The 18,497-nt window shown below is 44.2% G+C and overlaps 1 protein-coding gene across 1 annotated transcript; it reads left to right on the forward strand.

Moving 5' to 3' along the window:
- Window positions 1-800: 800 nt before the first annotated feature.
- Window positions 801-1,454, forward strand: LOC123124843 (uncharacterized). The gene has a single exon (XM_044545394.1). It carries the CDS (start codon window positions 905-907, stop codon window positions 1,139-1,141), a length of 237 nt encoding a protein of 78 aa, XP_044401329.1. The 5' UTR covers window positions 801-904; the 3' UTR covers window positions 1,142-1,454.
- The last annotated feature ends 17,043 nt before the right edge of the window (window positions 1,455-18,497 follow it).

Below are 18,497 nucleotides of genomic sequence, written 5' to 3' on the forward strand. Positions count from 1 at the left end.
AGATCAATTTAATTTGCACGATGCAAGCTGGCGAAGACCACATGCACGGACATTTCCTCTGATCATTGCAAATAATGCTGGCCGTTCGATGATTGTGATTAGGACAAGAGCGCTTGTTTGGAGCTTAGCAGCGCAGGCGAGCAAGAACGACATCGGAAGACATCTGCGCAGTGCAGACTGTACGCATACAGGGGGCATAATGCTGCCATGGCAAGGAAGAAACAAATGCACGGTGGGTGCGCGCATGGAACATTAAAAAAGAACAAGATAATCCTGTCAGTTCACTCTCACAAATTGGTGTCTAAAATAATAAACCGTTAAAAAGGCAAACTAGAGAATGCACTTGCACAATTATTTGAGGGGAGTTTGCTTTATTTTTTTAGAGTATTTAAGGGAGTTTGCTAACTAAAATCACATGGGAAAGAAGGCCAAAGCTAATTATATTAGGTACATATAATATTGATATTGATATGTACACCGAACCGGACCAGACCAGATAGTCCCTCCTGAACTCCTTTTTATGTATATATACGTGGAGCTGAGACAATCATTAGATGGTGATCAGTTGAGCTGAAGTGGGCAAAACCCAAGATCACCGGTCGAGCAGCCTAGCTTTCAACCAAACCACTGCAAGTTGCAAACGCCAAACAGCGAGACACCATCCTATACAATGACCGCCGGACAATTCATGGCCTGTGGGAGCTAGCTATCGTTACAGCTCAGTCTACAGGTTAGAACCTAGTCCTCCCCACATGGCCAAGTGAAACATCCCTTGCCTCGCCCCTATATATACGCCCCCCTGCTGTGTCCCTCAACACACACCCTCCACACAGCACAAGTCAGTCAGTAGTGACACAGCAACCTGGGGAGGGAGAAAGGGAGAGAGGGAGAGACAGAGAGAGGGATGAGAAGGAAGGCCATGTTCACGGTGGGAAAGAGCAAGGGGGTGGTGGCATCGCTGATGCACAGGAGGCCCTTCCAGCACATGGTGCTGAGGAGGCTCAGGGAGCTCAAGAAGATAGTCCCCGATGCCCGGGACGCCGACGTCGACGTGCTGCTCAGGCAGACCGCCGAGTACATCTGCATCCTGGAGCTGAAGGTGGCCGCCCTGCGGAGGCTCTCCGCCATCTACGGCGCGTGACGGATGCCGCACCTCCGTCTCGGTACGGCCCGCCCACCGCAGTGCCCATGGTTAGAGGTTTTGAGCCCCAGAGTGGATGCAATTGTACATTAGTTGGGTAGGAAGAGCATTTCTTGCCTGCTCATCTCTTGTACCCCCACTAGTACTACGTTTGTGAGCTGGCTCCTATGTGCGGTCACATATAGGATCTTGTTTAGCAAGACAAGCCGGTCATTGTTACTGACAAGGCAATGACTGGTGTTGGCTACAAGAACAATTATCTAAGCCCCTCCCTGCATCTTATCGAATATATAGTTGTTTCTATTCAGTTTTCCTTTTCAACTGTTTCCTGGATGACTACAACTAATGCACAACAAGAAATCCACTGTTTAGATAAAGTAATTAATATTATATTTTTATCACATTATGATTTATTTACTTATTTGGCAACGGTACAGAATGTAGTTATTATCCTCAGAGTGAAGAACAGAGATGTAGTGTTCAACACCATAGATCCGATACACTGTAATAATCACGATAAAATCCCGGTCTGCAACTTATTTGGGGCTCCGACAGAAATTCACAGTGTTGGCAGATTCTTCAACATAATATGTTGATCTATCTTGGATAACAAATAACAGCTGCCGCAAAAAAAAAATGTAAGAAAAATTTACATAAAGATCTGTCAGAATTTCCGTAAAAAGTGAATAGAACTTATTTTAGTCAAGGTCCGTTGCTTCAAGTACAACTGTGGGATTCCTTTCTAACCATGTAAGATATATGCGAATGCGTCACATCAAACATATGCTCCAGTCATTATGACAGAAAAGTAAAGTTCAGGGCAGATCTTACCTTTAGTACAGTCCCATTTGTGAAGCATCCAAGAATCAATGCTCGTCAATATTTCTCAGGTTTCTCAGCTATCGGCAAGGAAATAAGTCTTGACTGGTCTCTCTCCAGATCATCACTAACCGACATGCCCACTTGCTACTTTGAAGTCTAACTCCTCATGTGAACCCCTAAAAAACAGGTGTCCGACAGCAACACGTAACAGAACTGCAATAATGCTGAACAAACTTTGGTGGATACACCATGACGGCTGGCCAAGTAAAAGGACGATTAGAGGAGTTTAAGAACTTACCATATCCATTATATCATGTCGATTTCTAGAATAGTCTACATTATGTTTTAACTTCATATTCTAATAGGTGCATACCATCATGCCCCGAACAGCATTGCACAGAAGTAATGTAACATCAGTCACAGAATAAAATCTCTGTAAGAAAGGCTGCAGGGGTCTTAAAATGTCATGTACTAGAGGTTATGCAACATGGAGTAACAAGAGTGCAAGGCAACACAATCAGAACTACTGAACTGGAACATATTAAATGGTACGACACATGCCAAGGAGTGATTTCACTATTTTCCAAAAGAAGTAACACATTTTACTGACATGTTGGACATCAGGCATGATAAAGACAATAGGTTCTTTGCAGTTTGATAATTGTCTGTTTCAGTGCAACATAATTGTCATTGAGCTGCACTTGACTAAAATAGAGAACATGAGAACAAAATTACATGTTGAACCTGCTAGTATTTTCTTATTGACACATCCATATCATAGTGTACCAGCATCACATGTCTATGTCCAAGCAACTCAGGCATGCCTCCGGTCCTAGTAACAATCCTTCTCTGATAAGCCCACGTGCACACCATAATTACTCCATACAAGTACAACACATCCAGTGATCGTTCCACTATGAATAGCTTTTGAGAAAACGGAACTTTTCAAGTCAGAGGTAGGAAACACAGAAACAATATCAAAGCAAAATGAAGAAGAATACTCACCAGATGATGTGAAGCAACCAGATGTCGTGAAACAATGATCTTGTGTGGTGTTACCACATATTCATCTTATGCTTTTGTCATAAGAAGCTTGACTAAACCAATACCTGACTTGATGTCTTGTCTGCTGAGCTCCAATATGCTGCAGAACTTTTGTAGCTTGGCACCAATTCTTTTCAGTCCACTTTTTCTTGGAGTGTATGGGAATAAACCAGCTAAGCTGGCCCCAACCGTCAGATTCACTATTTCTAGCACAGCCATGCCAAATATTTTGTCAGATCACCCAGAAAAAAGACCCACTACTACTGCTCATAATTGTACTACTGAGCTACAAGCCTGACATGTTGCATATGTGATGCTTGGGTCTTTCGCACAACTTCATATGCCAGACACTACATGTACATCACTCAATTGTTGGCATTATAGCTTCTACATAAACTAATAATGCAATAATTTCACACAAGCATCTCATATTTCCCTTTTTATCTTCCATTTTCTAAAATCACAAAACACTACACATGGCCGTAGATCAATCAAGCTCCCTTCGTCAAACTAGCAACAGAAATATCAGGAAAATCAATCTGCACACTTGCTTAAGAATGCAGTTATGCAAAGCATAAATTAAGGGCAACAGCAACATTTCTTCTTACTTTGTGAGGTGCAAGCTACTTTTCAAAAAAGGAGGAAAATCATGGTGTAGGGACACTCATGCGGTACCAATCTAAAACTAACATAACATTTAATAATTTAAACAACATAAATGCCTGCTCCCCCTCCTATCCCTGCCTTGACAAATCTTTCAGGAAGTACCCTGAAAATGAGGCACAGCCAGATGTATTTGTCAAGGTCCCCTGTACCTTAATGGTACAACTCCAGGGGGCTGCATGACTTTACTGAAACACATGGAGCCCATCCATGTGTGAGCATGTGCCTCTGATACTGCAATTTGGACTGTCCATCATAGCCAAGTATCAGCTGAGGTGGCAGCTATAAACACAACCAACTGCAACGACAAACACATCGCACCAAGCCACTGATGGTTGAACTCTGGCACAAGCCATATCTAAAAACCTCAGGCTCATTAGCCAAATGACAAAATCATAATTATAGCACCATGATCATTAATTTTGCATTAGTATAGAAATGACGCCCATGTGGAATACAGAGCCGAATGCATACAGTTTCACATCATGGTATTTTTAAAAGGTTGATAATTTCGTTGAATACTTCACAGAAAACACCAGGAAGCGGTTGTCCAGACTGGGGATTCCAGCTAAACAGAAATCTTGGTTTAATTGAAGTCGCACGGTATTGCCTAACTTGAAAAGCAGTGGGCAACCAAACTCTGGCTAAAATGAGTAGTTATCAGAATTCATAACCTCTGAGCATGATCGATTTTAGTTAAACTTAGGCCTGGTGATGATAATACTCTATTACACAGCTATAATTATTAAGGAGATACATATAGCTATTTACTTTTGGTTACTAGAGAAAATGAACTGGTACTTAACTGAGGTATTGTCACCTTTCAAACTATTCATCAGTAACATAAAAATGCATCAAGTAATAGGGGTTATTCAGCATTCCTGTTGAAACACCTTTTTACCATTTGCCTCGATGTGAAAGAACTAAGAAGCAATGGTGTGCATTCTTCAATCCAATTTTTTGGTGTGAGTGTGGGGATGTCTAACAAATAATTCGCATACAAAAGTTAATCTGCAGAGTCTGTGTATATAAAACAATGGAACTGAGAAGCTGATCCCGGGTCAAAATCCAGCCATTCTGCCACGCTGCCTTGTTGTGGAAAGAACATTACTAGTTACAGGTCAACCCACTATTGGTCTGAATCTTTACCAACCATGGTTATTATATAGAAGTAGAACAGAACGTATGTCTTACTAGAATATATAGAATTTGCAGTTTTTTGAGCATGGCCGGTATCTTCCATCAACAACCACAGAAAATGCAATTTTAGCACTCAATGTATTGCACTTTTGAAAAAAATAGTACAATCTCAATAAAGTAAACAACAGAAGATTAGACGTGCATCTCAAACATTACAATATGAATTCATACTCCAAAAAAATTCCTGACTCATACCAACATTTCAATGTACAGAGAGAAAATCATGCTTAGTACGATTCTATAGCAAGATCACACAAGGAAAATGTCAGGTATGAGTCATGGCCATGAAATGTACCACTCCAATAATGTTCAGCAAATTCGGTGGTCATATATCAACAATGCTTAATAGGACAAAATCTCAATATTGTCTCTGCTTGCCCCCACGAGTGCATGACTCGTGGGACTAGCCACATTAGACCCAAACATATATCACATGGGTAGAGCAATAATGAAGATGTTTCAAGAATTAGGCTATGCACTTTCCATGCTGCCAACTGAACTAGATCATGCGCTTTTCATGCTACCAACAACCAGAAGAAAGCAATGTAACAAGCTCACACACACAAAAAAAAAAAGCATTACTAGAATCAAACAATGACGGGAGTCACGGGCTGGTAGTGGCTCTTACCAGGGCACCCTAAAATCTGCAAGTATCTCTTGATGGAGCATGGAGAGAACAGGGGAAATACCACATGCCATCTCACCTCAGATTCTCACTTGATGAGGTAAAGCCGGCGCATAAAAGAAAAAGGAAATGAACCTGTACCATAAACCTTGAGCAGAAAACCTGCACTACTCCTATGGAGACAAAGCCCAGAGGACCCAAATAAGCAAACACCATCTCCAATTTTTTTGAGTATAACAGAAGCCCTGCCGTATGAACAGTACACAGAAATCATGTCATATACTCGTAGATCAGATTCTGCCATACATTCCAGGCCTCATTCGAGCAATTCAGTAAGCTCGAGGTACGTTTAATTAGGCACTGCTTGCTTGCGCTCATTTTGCATCACGGGGACAGAAACTAGAGCGTATAGAGTAATAGCAGGCGACCCAAAAAATCCCTAAGCTCCTAAAGAACACGCGCATCAGGTAATCTTCGCGCCAGTTCCTAGTTCCCAAGAGGACGCGCGGAGGAGTACGAACCTAGGGGAATGTGGAGGTCGGCGGGGAACTGCCGCACCGGCAGCGAGCGGCTGCTGGTGGTCCCGGTGGAGGCAGCAGAGTTGTGATGTGGGCGAGGTGGATGGGCGGCCCACGGCCTGGAGACTCGGCCCGGTGGAGGCAGGGCTCTTTGATGTGGTTTTAGGCCTGCACGTACGTGTCAGAGACTTGACCCGGCCCGACAAAGTCCCGGTCGTTGCAACAACTTGGTTTAAAAAAAAAACCAGTTGAGGAGTACTGGTTGCAAAGATCACTTTAATTTCCCTGATTGCGACAAGTGGCGCACATGCAGCGCGCCATTTGTCGTAACCTGAGAGTTTTTTCTTTTTTTTAATTTGTTTCTTCAAAACGTTTTATCTCTCAAACCGTGCGTCCAAATCTTGAACCGTTGGATTCCTCGCGTCGAGATCTTCAAAACTAGATCCCATGTTGATAGGTTTAACGAACTTTTTTTCATGAAAAAACCGAAGAAAAAAACCAAACTGGGAACACGGATTTTTTCCCTTTTCGAAAGAGGCACGCCCGTGCCTCTCACAAAATCACAACCGTACCTCTCGCGGAAGAAAACCGTGACTCTCACGGAAGGAAAAAAAGAGAAAACACGCTTTTTTCGTTTCCGAGGAAGCACGGCCGTGACTCTCGTGAAAGCACAACCGCGCCTCTTGCGGAAGCAAAATGACTCTCGCGAAAGAAAAAAAAATAGAAAACGCATTTTTTTTCCTTTCCGAGAGGCACGGCTGTGACTCTCGCGAAAGCACAACCGTGCCTCTCGCGAAAGCAAAAGCGTGACTCTCGCGGAAGTAAAAAAAGAGAAAACGCGTTTTTTTTCGTTTCCGAGGAGGCACGGCCGTGACTTTCGTGAAAGCACAACCATGCCTCTTGCGGAAGCAAAACCGTGACTCTCGCGAAAGAAAATAAACAGAAAACGCATTTTTTCCTTTCCGAGAGGCACGGCCGTGACTCTCGCGAAAGCACAACCATGCCTCTCGCGGAAGCAAAACCGTGACACCCGCGAAAGGAAAAGAAAAGAGAAAATGCGTTTTTTTTCGTTTCCGAGGAGGCACGGCCGTGACTCTCGTGAAAGCACAACCGTGCCTCTTGCGGAAGCAAAACCGTGACTCTCGCGAAAGAAAAAAAAACAGAAATAACGTTTTTTCCTTCCAAGAGGCACGGCCGTGACTCTCGCGAAAGCACCGCCGTGCCTCTCGCGGAAGCAAAACCGTGACTCTCGCGAAAGAAAAAGAAACAGAAAACGCGTTTTTTCCCTTTCCGAGAGGCATGATCGTGACTCTCGCGGAAGCAAAACCGTGACTCGCGAAAGAAAAAAAAAGAAAACGCGTTTTTTTTCATTTCTGAGAGGCACGGCCGTGACTCTCGCGAAAGAACACCCGTGCCTCTCGCGGAAGCAAAACCATGACTCTCACGAAAGAAAAAAAGACAGAAAACGCGTTTTTTTTCGTTTTTGAGAGGCACGGCGGTGACTCTCGCGAAAGCACAACCGTACCTCTCGCGGAAGCAAAACCGTGACTCTCGCGAAAGAAAAAGAAACAGAAAACGCGTTTTTTCCTTTTCGAAAGGCACGACCGTGACTCTCGCGGAAGCAAAACCGTGACTCTCGCGAAAGAAAAAAACAGAAACTGCGTTTTTTTTCATTTCCGAGAGGCACGGCCGTGACTCTCGCGAAAGCACACCCGTGCCTCTCGCGGAAGCAAAACCGTGACTCTCGCGAAAGAAAAAAAAATAGAAAACGTGTTTTTTTCGTTTTTGAGAGGCACGGCCGTGACTCTTGCGAAAGCAAAACCGTGCCTTTTGCGGAAGCAAAACCGTGACTCTCACGAAATGAAAAAAAACGCGTTTTTTCGTGCAAATTTTTTTTTTCAAAATTTTCTTGGATTGAAAAGCTAAGGAAGACCGGTGCAAAACCAAAACGTCAAAAAAACTGAAAAACCCCGTTTAAAAAGCGAAAAAAAATCTGAAGGGAGCGCTCAGAGCGCGACACGTGGCGAATGGCTGAGAGCGCGCCAAATGGCGCCGATCGTTGCGAGGCTCGCGAAGGAGAGCTTGTTAACTAGTTGCTCTCTGGTTTCTCTCACAAACCAGTTCTGTTGATTCTGCAGAGATCGCATCGATAAGGAATGGATTATACCTAAAAGAAAGAATTGGGTGTGATAAAGTTGATATTAAAACAAATTGCAGTTTTGCAGCAGTGGCAGTGCAACAAGCTGGACATTATGTGGGCTCGGATGAGGCAACTGTGCTCAAACGTAAGGAGCTCGCAATGGATTTTGCGAAGATCTCGTTACACGAGTCGGCACGTCCTGAACCCATCGGCATATGCACCCATTTTTTGAAAAATGTATTTTAAACATGTTTTAAAATGTTAAAAAATTCAAAAGAAAATTCCACACACACATGTTCACAAATGTGTGTATGCGGCACAAAGTTATGTGAAAAAATTGTCTTTTCGTTTTTTCTCGAAAAAGCAAATTTCACTGCTTCTAAATAGCGTTTTACAACACAATTTTTTGCCTTTTTTACAGGCAAAAAAATTTATTTTTCCGTGAAACTTTACGCACGCACATAAACACATGAAAACGTATCCGTGTAACCTTTTTCAGATTTTTTAGCATTTACAAATGTATTTTTCAAAATGGGTTCATATGTACCTGTGTTCATCAATGCACTTCCCTCTCGTACCCCCACTATATATATGCGTGAAGCAAATGAAGTTGCTAATGATTTAGCAAAGAAATTCTTTAGTGAAAGAACTTCTAAATTTTGGGACTCTACGTTCCCTGATTTTATTTCTTATTCTCTCGTAAATGACCGTTGCATCCTCTCTCTGCCGGCCCAGCACTGCCTCGGCCTACTCCTCCCACAACCGCTTCCTTCCCCGGACGACGCGCCTCCCCTCTCATGTTGTTGTTGGTGACGGTCGGGCTAGCCAAGGCTTGGTCCTACCTCGTTGAAGGTCGCTCCTCGTCTCTGACGCCACCTCCTTCAAGTTGCGGTGCTGGCTTTGCCGAATTTTGTGGTCACGGTGGTTTTCTTGACAGGTGGTTGAGGCCTCGCGGCGGACTCTTTGTCGGCACTGCTCCGTTCCCGACGGCCATAGACTTGCGTACTCCAGTATCCATGGGCTTCCAGCGTCCTTTGCCGACAGCGTTCCGACCCTAGCGCTCCGGTTGTTGCGTCCTCTCCAGTCTTCGGCTCATCGACGTCCCAACGACTCTGCCCGCGATAGCTCTGATCTGCGTTGGAGAAGGGCAATCGAATTGGGCCTTCATGATGCCGACCCAGCCGAGTGATTTCTTCGCACAAAGTCAGTCCATTCATGCCTGCTAGACCAAATCATTGTCATGGGCCTATCCTAGGGGATCCCGCCACCACAACACATAGCACATTTTGCTAACTGAGATGACGAAAGATGTCAACAACGCCGAAACATTAGTTTCCATCCAAACAAGCACCCAAATTTTAGTCATACCCAGAGCCAACATCGAGGCATCGAGCCATGCTATTCTTACCAGTATTATGAAGATCTTGTGTACTAGTTGAATTGAATGGCGGTTATCTTCACGATTTACTCCAGGTAGTTATTCCATCCTTCATAGTACGTAAAATTTTCATAATAAGTAGTGCATAGGTGAGTTCCAGCCTTCCCGTACATCTCCCTCCCGAGCCGCCCCCGCGTGGGCGACCGGGAGGCCCCAGATCCCATCGCCGCCGAACCTCCCCCACTCCTCCTCCTCCCTCGCCGTCGCCGGCGGCGGCGGGGACTCGGACCCTCTCGCTCGGGTGGGGCTGACGCGGGCCGGCGCCGCCGGGCCAGAGCGTGGCGGCGGGCCGGTCGCCACGGCGGGTGGTGGCGGCGCCTCGGCGACGTCGATTCCCCGCGGCGGGAGGCCTTGCGATCTGGTGCGTCGCGGCCGCCAGGGACGGCGGCGGCGTGACCAGATCGGTTCGCGGCGGCGCGGCCGGATTGATCGCTGGTCGGCCGTCGGCACGGTGGTGGGGGCGACTCGTCGGCAGCTGGGCAGATCCGCGGGATTCTACCCTTGTCTGGCCCTTGACAGCGCGCGCAACTACGAGGGAAATCCTAGATCTTCTTGGGATCGAGCGATGGCGGCGCTTTTGCGTCGTAGTCCCTCTTTAGGGCATTGTTTTGGAATTTGCTCCGGTTGAAGGGACCAGCGACGTCGGCGGCGCACGTCTGGTGGAGCAACTGCCGATGAAAATCGCGCCGACTACGGTCATGGCGGACGATGGCGGCGTCTTATATGTCCTTCCCTTGTCAAGGCATCGTCGTTGCAGTCTGCGTCATCAGGCTTGGGATGCTCCGGGGGAAACCCTAGATCTGGGTCTTCCGGATCGGACGATGATGACGTTTTATCGCTTTCCCTCCTGGGGGCATCGTTTTGGAGTAAGTGCTGGCTGGGGGGATGGTGGAGCGGTGCTTCATCTCACACATCGATGGCGGCGGATATCGGCGGCATGGCGTTGTGGAGGCTCGGCGTCCGATGCACGGAGATGGACTCGCGCAGGAGGAGGTTGCTGTCTGGCGTCATGGTGACGTCGATGACAGAGTGGCCAGACAAGGTAGAAGCCTCAATATGATCTGAAGACGGACCTGTGGAAGATGGCGGCAACGACACACGAGTGTGTCTGACCGGATTGTGCCCCAGACCCGGTATGTGGCTCGGCTGGGGCTTCCGTGAAGGAAATATGCCCTAGTGGCAATAATAAAGTATTATTTATTTCCTTGTATCATGATAAATGTTTATTATTCATGCTAGAATTGTATTAACCGGAAACATAATACATGTGTGAATATATAGACAAACAGAGTGTCACTAGTATGCATCTACTTGACTAGCTCATTAATCAAAGATGGTTATGTTTCCTAGCCATAGACATAAGTTATCATTTGATTAACGAGATCACCTCATTAGGAGAATGACGTGATTGACTTGACCCATTCCGTTAGCTTAGCACTCGATCGTTTAGTATGTTCCTATTGCTTTCTTCATGACTTATACATGTTCCTATGACTATGAGATTATGCAACTCCCGTTTACCGGAGGAACACTTTGTGTGCTACCAAACGTCACAACGTAAATGGGTGATTATAAAGGTGCTCTACAGGTGTCTCCAAAGGTACTTGTTGGGTTGGCGTATTTCGAGATTAGGATTTGTCACTCCAATTGTCGGAGAGGTATCTCTGGGCCCACTCGGTAATGCACATCGCTATAAGCCTTGCAAGCATTGTGACTAATGAGTTAGTTGCGGGAATGATGTGTTACGAAACGAGTAAAGAGACTTGCCGGTAACGAGATTGAACTAGGTATCGAGATACCGACGATCAAATCTCGGGCAAGTAACATACCGGTGACAAAGGGAACAACGTATGTTGTTATGCGGTCTGACCGATAAAGATCTTCGTAGAATATGTGGGAGCCAATATGGGCATCCAGGTCCCGCTATTGGTTATTGACCGGAGACGTGTCTCGGTCATGTCTACATAGTTCTCGAACCCGTAGGGTCCGCACGCTTAAAGTTACGATGACAGTTTTATTATGAATTTATGTATGTTGATGTACCGAAGGAGTTCGGAGTCCCGGATGAGATCGGGGACATGACGAGGAGTCTCGAAATGGTCGAGACGTAAAGATCGATATATTGGACGAGTATATTCGGACTTCGGAAAGGTTCCGAGTGATTCGGGTATTTTTCGGAGTACCGGAGAGTTACGGGAATACGTATTGGGCCTTATTGGGCCATACGGGAAAGAAGGAAGAGGGCCTCAAGGGTGGCCGCACCCCTCCCCTTGGTCTGGTCCGAATTGGACTAGGGAAGGGGGGCGCCCCCTTCCTTCCTTCTCTTTTTCCCTTCCTCTTTTCCTATTCCATATGGGAGGTGGAATCCTACTAGGACTAGGGAGTCCTAGTAGGACTCCACACTTGGTGCGCCCCTTCCTAGGGCCGGCCTCCTCCTCCCTTGCTCCTTTATATACGGGGGCAGGGGGCACCCCAGAGACACAACAATTGATCCTTGAGATCTCTTAGCCGTGTGCGGTGCCCCCCTCCACCATATTACACCTCGATAATACCGTTGCGGAGCTTAGGCGAAGCCCTGCGCCGGTGGAACATCATCATCGTCACCACGCCGTCGTGCTGACGAAACTCTCCCTCAACACTCGGCTGGATCGGAGTTCGAGGGACGTCATCGAGCTGAACGTGTGTAGAACTCGGAGGTGCCGTACGTTCGGTACTTGATCGGTCGGATCGTGAAGACGTACGACTACATCAACCGCGTTGTGATAACGCTTCCGCTGTCGGTCTACGAGGGTACGTGGACAACACTCTCCCCTCTCGTTGTTATGCATCACCATGATCTTGCGTGTGCGTACGAAATTTTTGAAATTACTACGTTCCCCAACAGTGGCATCCGAGCCTGGTTTTATGCGTTGATGCTATGCACGAGTAGAACACAAGTGAGTTGTGGGCGATATAAGTCATACTGCTTACCAGCATGTCATACTTTGGTTCAGCGGTATTGTGAGATGAAGCGGCCCGGACCGACATTACGCGTACGCTTACGCGAGACTGGTTTCACCGTTCGGAGCACTCGTTGCTTAAAGGTGATTGGCGGGTGTCTGTCTCTCTCACTTTAGTTGAACCGAGTGTGGCTACGCCCGGTCCTTGCGAAGGTTAAAACAGCACCAACTTGACAAACTATCGTTGTGGTTTTGATGCGTAGGTAAGAACGGTTCTTGCTAAGCCCGTAGCAGCCACGTAAAACTTGCAACAACAAAGTAGAGGACGTCTAACTTGTTTTTGCAGGGCATGTTGTGATGTGATATGGTCAAGACATGATGTGATATAATTTGTTGTATGAGATGATCATGTTTTGTAACCGAGTTATCGGCAACTGGCAGGAGCCATATGGTTGTCGCTTTATTGTATGAGATGCAATCGCCATGTAATAGTTTTACTTTATCACTAAGCGGTAGCGATAGTCGTAAAAGCAAGTAGTTGGCGAGACGACAACGATACTACGATGGAGATCAAGGTGTCGCGCCGGTGACGATAGTGATCATGACGGTGCTTCAGAGATAGAGATCACAAGCACGGTGCTTCGGAGATGGAGATCACAAGCACAAGATGATGATGGCCATATCATATCACTTATATTGATTGCATGTGATGTTAATCCTTTATGCATCTTATCTTGCTTTGTTTGACGGTAGCATTATAAGATGATCCTTCACTAAATTATCAAAGTATAAGTGTTCTCCCTGAGTATGCACCGTTGCGAAAGTTCTTTGTGCTGAGACACCACGTGATGATCGGGTGTGATAGGCTCTATGTTCAAATACAACGGGTGCAAAACAGTTGCACATGCGGAATACTCAGGTTAAACTTGACGAGCCTAGCATATAACAGATATGGCCTCGGAACACGGAGACCGAAAGGTCGAGCGTGAATCATATAGTAGATATGATCAACATAGTGATGTTCACCATTGAAACTACTCCATCTCACGTGATGATCGGACATGGTTTAGTTGATATGGATCACGTGATCACTTAGAGGATTAGAGGGATGTCTATCTAAGTGGGAGTTCTTAAGTAATATGATTAATTGAACTTAAATTTATCATGAACTTAGTCCTGATAGTATTTTGCAAATTATGTTGTAGATCAATAGCTCGCGTTGTTGCTTCCCTGTTTAGTTTTTTGATATGTTCCTAGAGAAATATTATGTTGAAAAATGTTAGTAGCAAAGATGCGGATTGGATCCGTGATCTGAGGATTATCCTCATTGCTGCACAGAAAAATTATGTCCTTGATGCACCGCTAGGTGACAGACCTATTGCAGGAGCAGATGCAGACGTTATGAACGTTTGGATAGCTCAATATGATGACTACTTGATAGTTTAGTGCACCATGCTTAACGGCTTAGAATCGGGACTTCAAAGACGTTTTGAACGTCATGGACCACATGAGATGTTCCAGGAGTTGAAGTTAATATTTCAAGCAAATACCCGAGTTGAGAGATATGAAGTCTCCAACAAGTTCTATAGCTAAAAGATGGAGGAGAATCGCTCAACTAGTAAGCATGTGCTCAGATTGTCTGGGTACTACAATCGCTTGAATCAAGTGGGAGTTAATCTTCCAGATAAAATAGTGATTGACAGAATTCTCTAGTCACCATCACCAAGTTAGTAGAACTTCGTGATGAACTATAGTATGCAAGGGATGACGAAAGTAATTCCCGAGCTCTTCGTGATGCTTAAATCGACGAAGGTAGAAATCAAGAAAAACATCAAGTGTTGATGGTTGACGAGACCACTTCAAGTGTTGATGGTTGACGAGACCACTAGTTTCAAGAAAAGCGCAAAGGGAAGAAGGGGAACTTCAAAAAGAACGGCAAGCAAGTTGCTACTCAAGTGAAGAAACCCAAGTCTGTACCTAAGCCTGAGACTAAGTGCTTCTACTGCAAAGGGACTGGTCACTAGAAGCGGAACTACCCCAACTATTTGGTGGATAAGAAGGATGGCAAAGTGAACAAAGGTATATTGGATATACATGTTATTGATGTGTACTTACTAGTGTTTATAGTAACCCCTCGGTATTTGATACTGGTTTAGTTGCTAAGAGTAGTAACTCGAAACGGGAGTTGCAGAATAAACAAAGACTAGTAAAAGGCGAGGTGACGATGTGTGTTGGAAGTAGTTCCAAGATTGATATGATCATCATCGCACACTCCCTGTACTTTCGGGATTAGTGTTGAAACTAAATAAGTGTTATTTGGTGTTTGCGTTGAGCATGAATATGATTTGATCATGTTTATTGCAATACGGTTATTCATCTAAGTTAGAGAACAATTGTTGTTCTGTTTACATGAATAAAAACCTTCTATGGTCATACACACCAACGAAAATGGTTTGTTGGATCTCGATCGTAGTGATACACATATTCATAATATTGAAGCCAAAAGATGCAAAGTTAATAATGATAGTGCAACTTATTTGTGGCACTGCCGTTTAGGTCATATTGGTGTAAAGCGCATGAAGAAACTCCATACTGATGGGATTTTGGAATCACTTGATTATGAATCACTTGATGCTTGCGAACCGTGCCTCATGGGCAAGATGACTAAAACGCCGTTCTCCGGAACTATGGAGAGAGCAACAGATTTGTTGGAAATCATACATACAGATGTATGTGGTCCGATGAATATTGAGGCTCATAGCAGGTATCATTATTTTCTGACCTTCACAGATGATTTGAGCAGATATGGGTATATCTCCTTAATGAAACAGAAGTCTGAAACATTTGAAAAGTTCATATAATTTCAGAGTGAAGCGGAAAATCATCGTAACAAGAAAATAAAGTTTCTACGATCTGATCTTGGAGAAGAGTATTTGAGTTACGAGTTTGGCCTTCAGTTAAAACAATGTGAAATAGTTTCGCTATTCACGCCACCTGGAACACCACAGCATAATGGTGTGTCCGAACGTCATAACCGTACTTTATTGGATATAGTGCAATCTATGATGTCTCTTACCAATTTACCACTATCGTTTTGGGGTTATGCATTAGAGACAGCTGCATTCACGTTAAATAGGGCACCATCAAAATCCGTTGAGACGACGCCTTATGAACTGAGGTTTAGCAAGAAACCAAAGTTGTCGTTTCTTAAAGTTTGGGGTTGCGATGCTTATGTGAAAAAGTTTCATCCTGATAAGCTCAAACCCAAATCGGAGAAATGTGTCTTCATAGGATACCCAAAGGAGACAGTTGGGTACACCTTCTATCACAGATCCGAAGGCAAGACATTCGTTGCTAAGAATGGATCCTTTCTAGAGAAGGAGTTTCTCTCGAAAGAAGTGAATGGGACGAAAGTAGAACTTGATGAGGTAACTGTACCTGCTCCCTTATTGGAAAGTAGTTCATCACAAGAAACGGTTCCTGTGACGTCTATACCAATGAGTGAGGAAGTTAATGATGATGATCATGAAACTTCAGATCAAGTTGTTACTAAACCTTGTAGGTCAACCAGAGTAAGATCCGCACCAGAGTGGCACGGTAATCCTGTTCTGGAGGTTATGTTACTAGACCATGACAAACCTACGAACTATGAAGAAGCGATGGTGAGCCCAGATTCCGCAAAATGGCTTGAGGCCATGAAATCTGAGATGAGATCCATGTATGAGAACAAAGTGTGGACTTTGGTTGACTTGCCCGATGATCGGCAAGCCATAGAAAATAAATGGATCTTCAAGAGGAAGACGGACGCTGATAGTAGTGTTACTATCTACAAAGCTAGACTTGTCGGAAAAAGGTTTTTGACAAAGTTCAAGGTGTTGACTACGATGAGATTTTCTCACTCGCAACGATGCTTAAGTCTGTCCGAACCATGTTAGCAATTGTCACATTTTATGAAATCTGGCAAATGGATAAACAAAACTGCATTCCTTAATGGATTTATTAAAGAAGAGTTGTATATGATGCAACCAGAAGGTTTTGTCAATCCTAAAGGTGCTAACAAAATATGCAAGCTCCAGCGATCCATCTATGGACTGGTGCAAGCATCTCGGAGTAGGAATATACGCTTTGATAAGTTGATCAAAGGATATAGTTTTATACAGACTTGCGATGAAGCCTGTATTTACAAGAAAGTGAGTGGGAGCACTACAACATTTCTGATAAGTATATGTAAGTGACATATTGTTGATCGAAAATAATGTAGAATTATTCTGCAAAGCATAAAGGAGTTTTTCAAAGAAAGACCTCGGTGAAGCTGCTTACATATTGAGCATCAAGATCTATAGAGATAGATCAAGACGCTTGATAAGTTTTTTCAATTAGTACATACCTTAACAAGATTTTGAAGTGGTTCAAAATGGAACAGTCAAAGAAAGAGTTTCTTGCCTGTGTTACAAGGTGTGAAATTGAGTAAGACTCAAAACCCGAACACGACAGAAGATAGAAAAAGAATGAAAGTCATTCCCTATGCCTCGGCCATAGGTTCTACAAAGTATGCCATGCTGTGTACCAGATCTATTGTATACCCTACACTGATTTTGGCAAGGGAGTACAATAGTGATCTAGGAGTAGATCACTGGACAGCGGTCAAAATTATCCTTAGTGGAATAAGGATATGTTTCTCGATTATGGAGGTGACAAAAGGTTCGTCGTAAAAGGTTATGTCGATGCAAGTTTTGACACTAATCTAGATGACTCTAAGTCTCGGTCTAGATACATATTGAAAGTGGAAGCAATTAGCTAGAGTAGCGCCGTGCAGAGCATTGTAGACATAGAAATTTGTAAAATACTTACGGATCTGAATGTGGCAGACCCGTTGACTAAAATTATCTCACAATCAAAACATGATCACACCTTAGTACTCTTTGGGTGTTAATCGCATAGCAATGTGAACTAGATTATTGACTCTAGTAAACCCTTTGAGTGTTGGTCACATAGAGATGTGAACTATGGGTGTTAATCACATGGTGATGTGAATTATTGATGTTGAATCACATGGCGATGTGAACTAGATTATTGACTCTAGTGCAAGTGGGAGACTGAAGAAATATGCCCTAGAGGCAATAATAAAGTATTATTTATTTCCTTGTATCATGATAAATGTTTATTATTCATGCTAGAATTGTATTAACCGGAAACATAATACATGTGTGAATATATAGACAAACAGAGTGTCACTAGTATGCCTCTACTTGACTAGCTCGTTAATCAAAGATGGTTATGTTTCCTAGCCATAGACATAAGTTGTCATTTGATTAACGAGATCACCTCATTAGGAGAATGACGTGATTGACTTGACCCATTCCGTTAGCTTAGCACTCGATCGTTTAGTATGTTCCTATTGCTTTCTTCATGACTTATACATGTTCCTATGACTATGAGATTATGCAACTCCCGTTTATCGGAGGAACACTTTGTGTGCTACCAAACGTCACAACGTAAATGGGTGATTATAAAGGTGCTCTACAGGTGTCTCCAAAGGTACTTGTTGGGTTGGCGTATTTCAAGATTAGGATTTGTCACTCCAATTGTCGGAGAGGTATCTCTGGGCCCACTCGGTAATGCACATCGCTATAAGCCTTGCAAGCATTGTGACTAATGAGTTAGTTGCGGGATGATGTGTTACGGAACGAGTAAAGAGACTTGCCGGTAACGAGATTGAACTAGGTATCGAGATACCGACGATCAAATCTCGGGCAAGTAACATACCGGTGACAAAGGGAACAAAGTATGTTGTTATGCGGTCTGGCCGATAAAGATCTTCGTAGAATATGTGGGAGCCAATATGGGCATCCAGGTCCCGCTATTGGTTATTGACCGGAGACGTGTCTCGGTCATGTCTACATAGTTCTCGAACCCGTAGGGTCCGCACGCTTAAAGTTACGATGACAGTTTTATTATGAATTTATG

The sequence above is a fragment of the Triticum aestivum genome, chromosome 5D (genome assembly GCF_018294505.1).
Source record: "Triticum aestivum cultivar Chinese Spring chromosome 5D, IWGSC CS RefSeq v2.1, whole genome shotgun sequence".
Classification (NCBI taxonomy): domain Eukaryota; kingdom Viridiplantae; phylum Streptophyta; class Magnoliopsida; order Poales; family Poaceae; genus Triticum; species Triticum aestivum.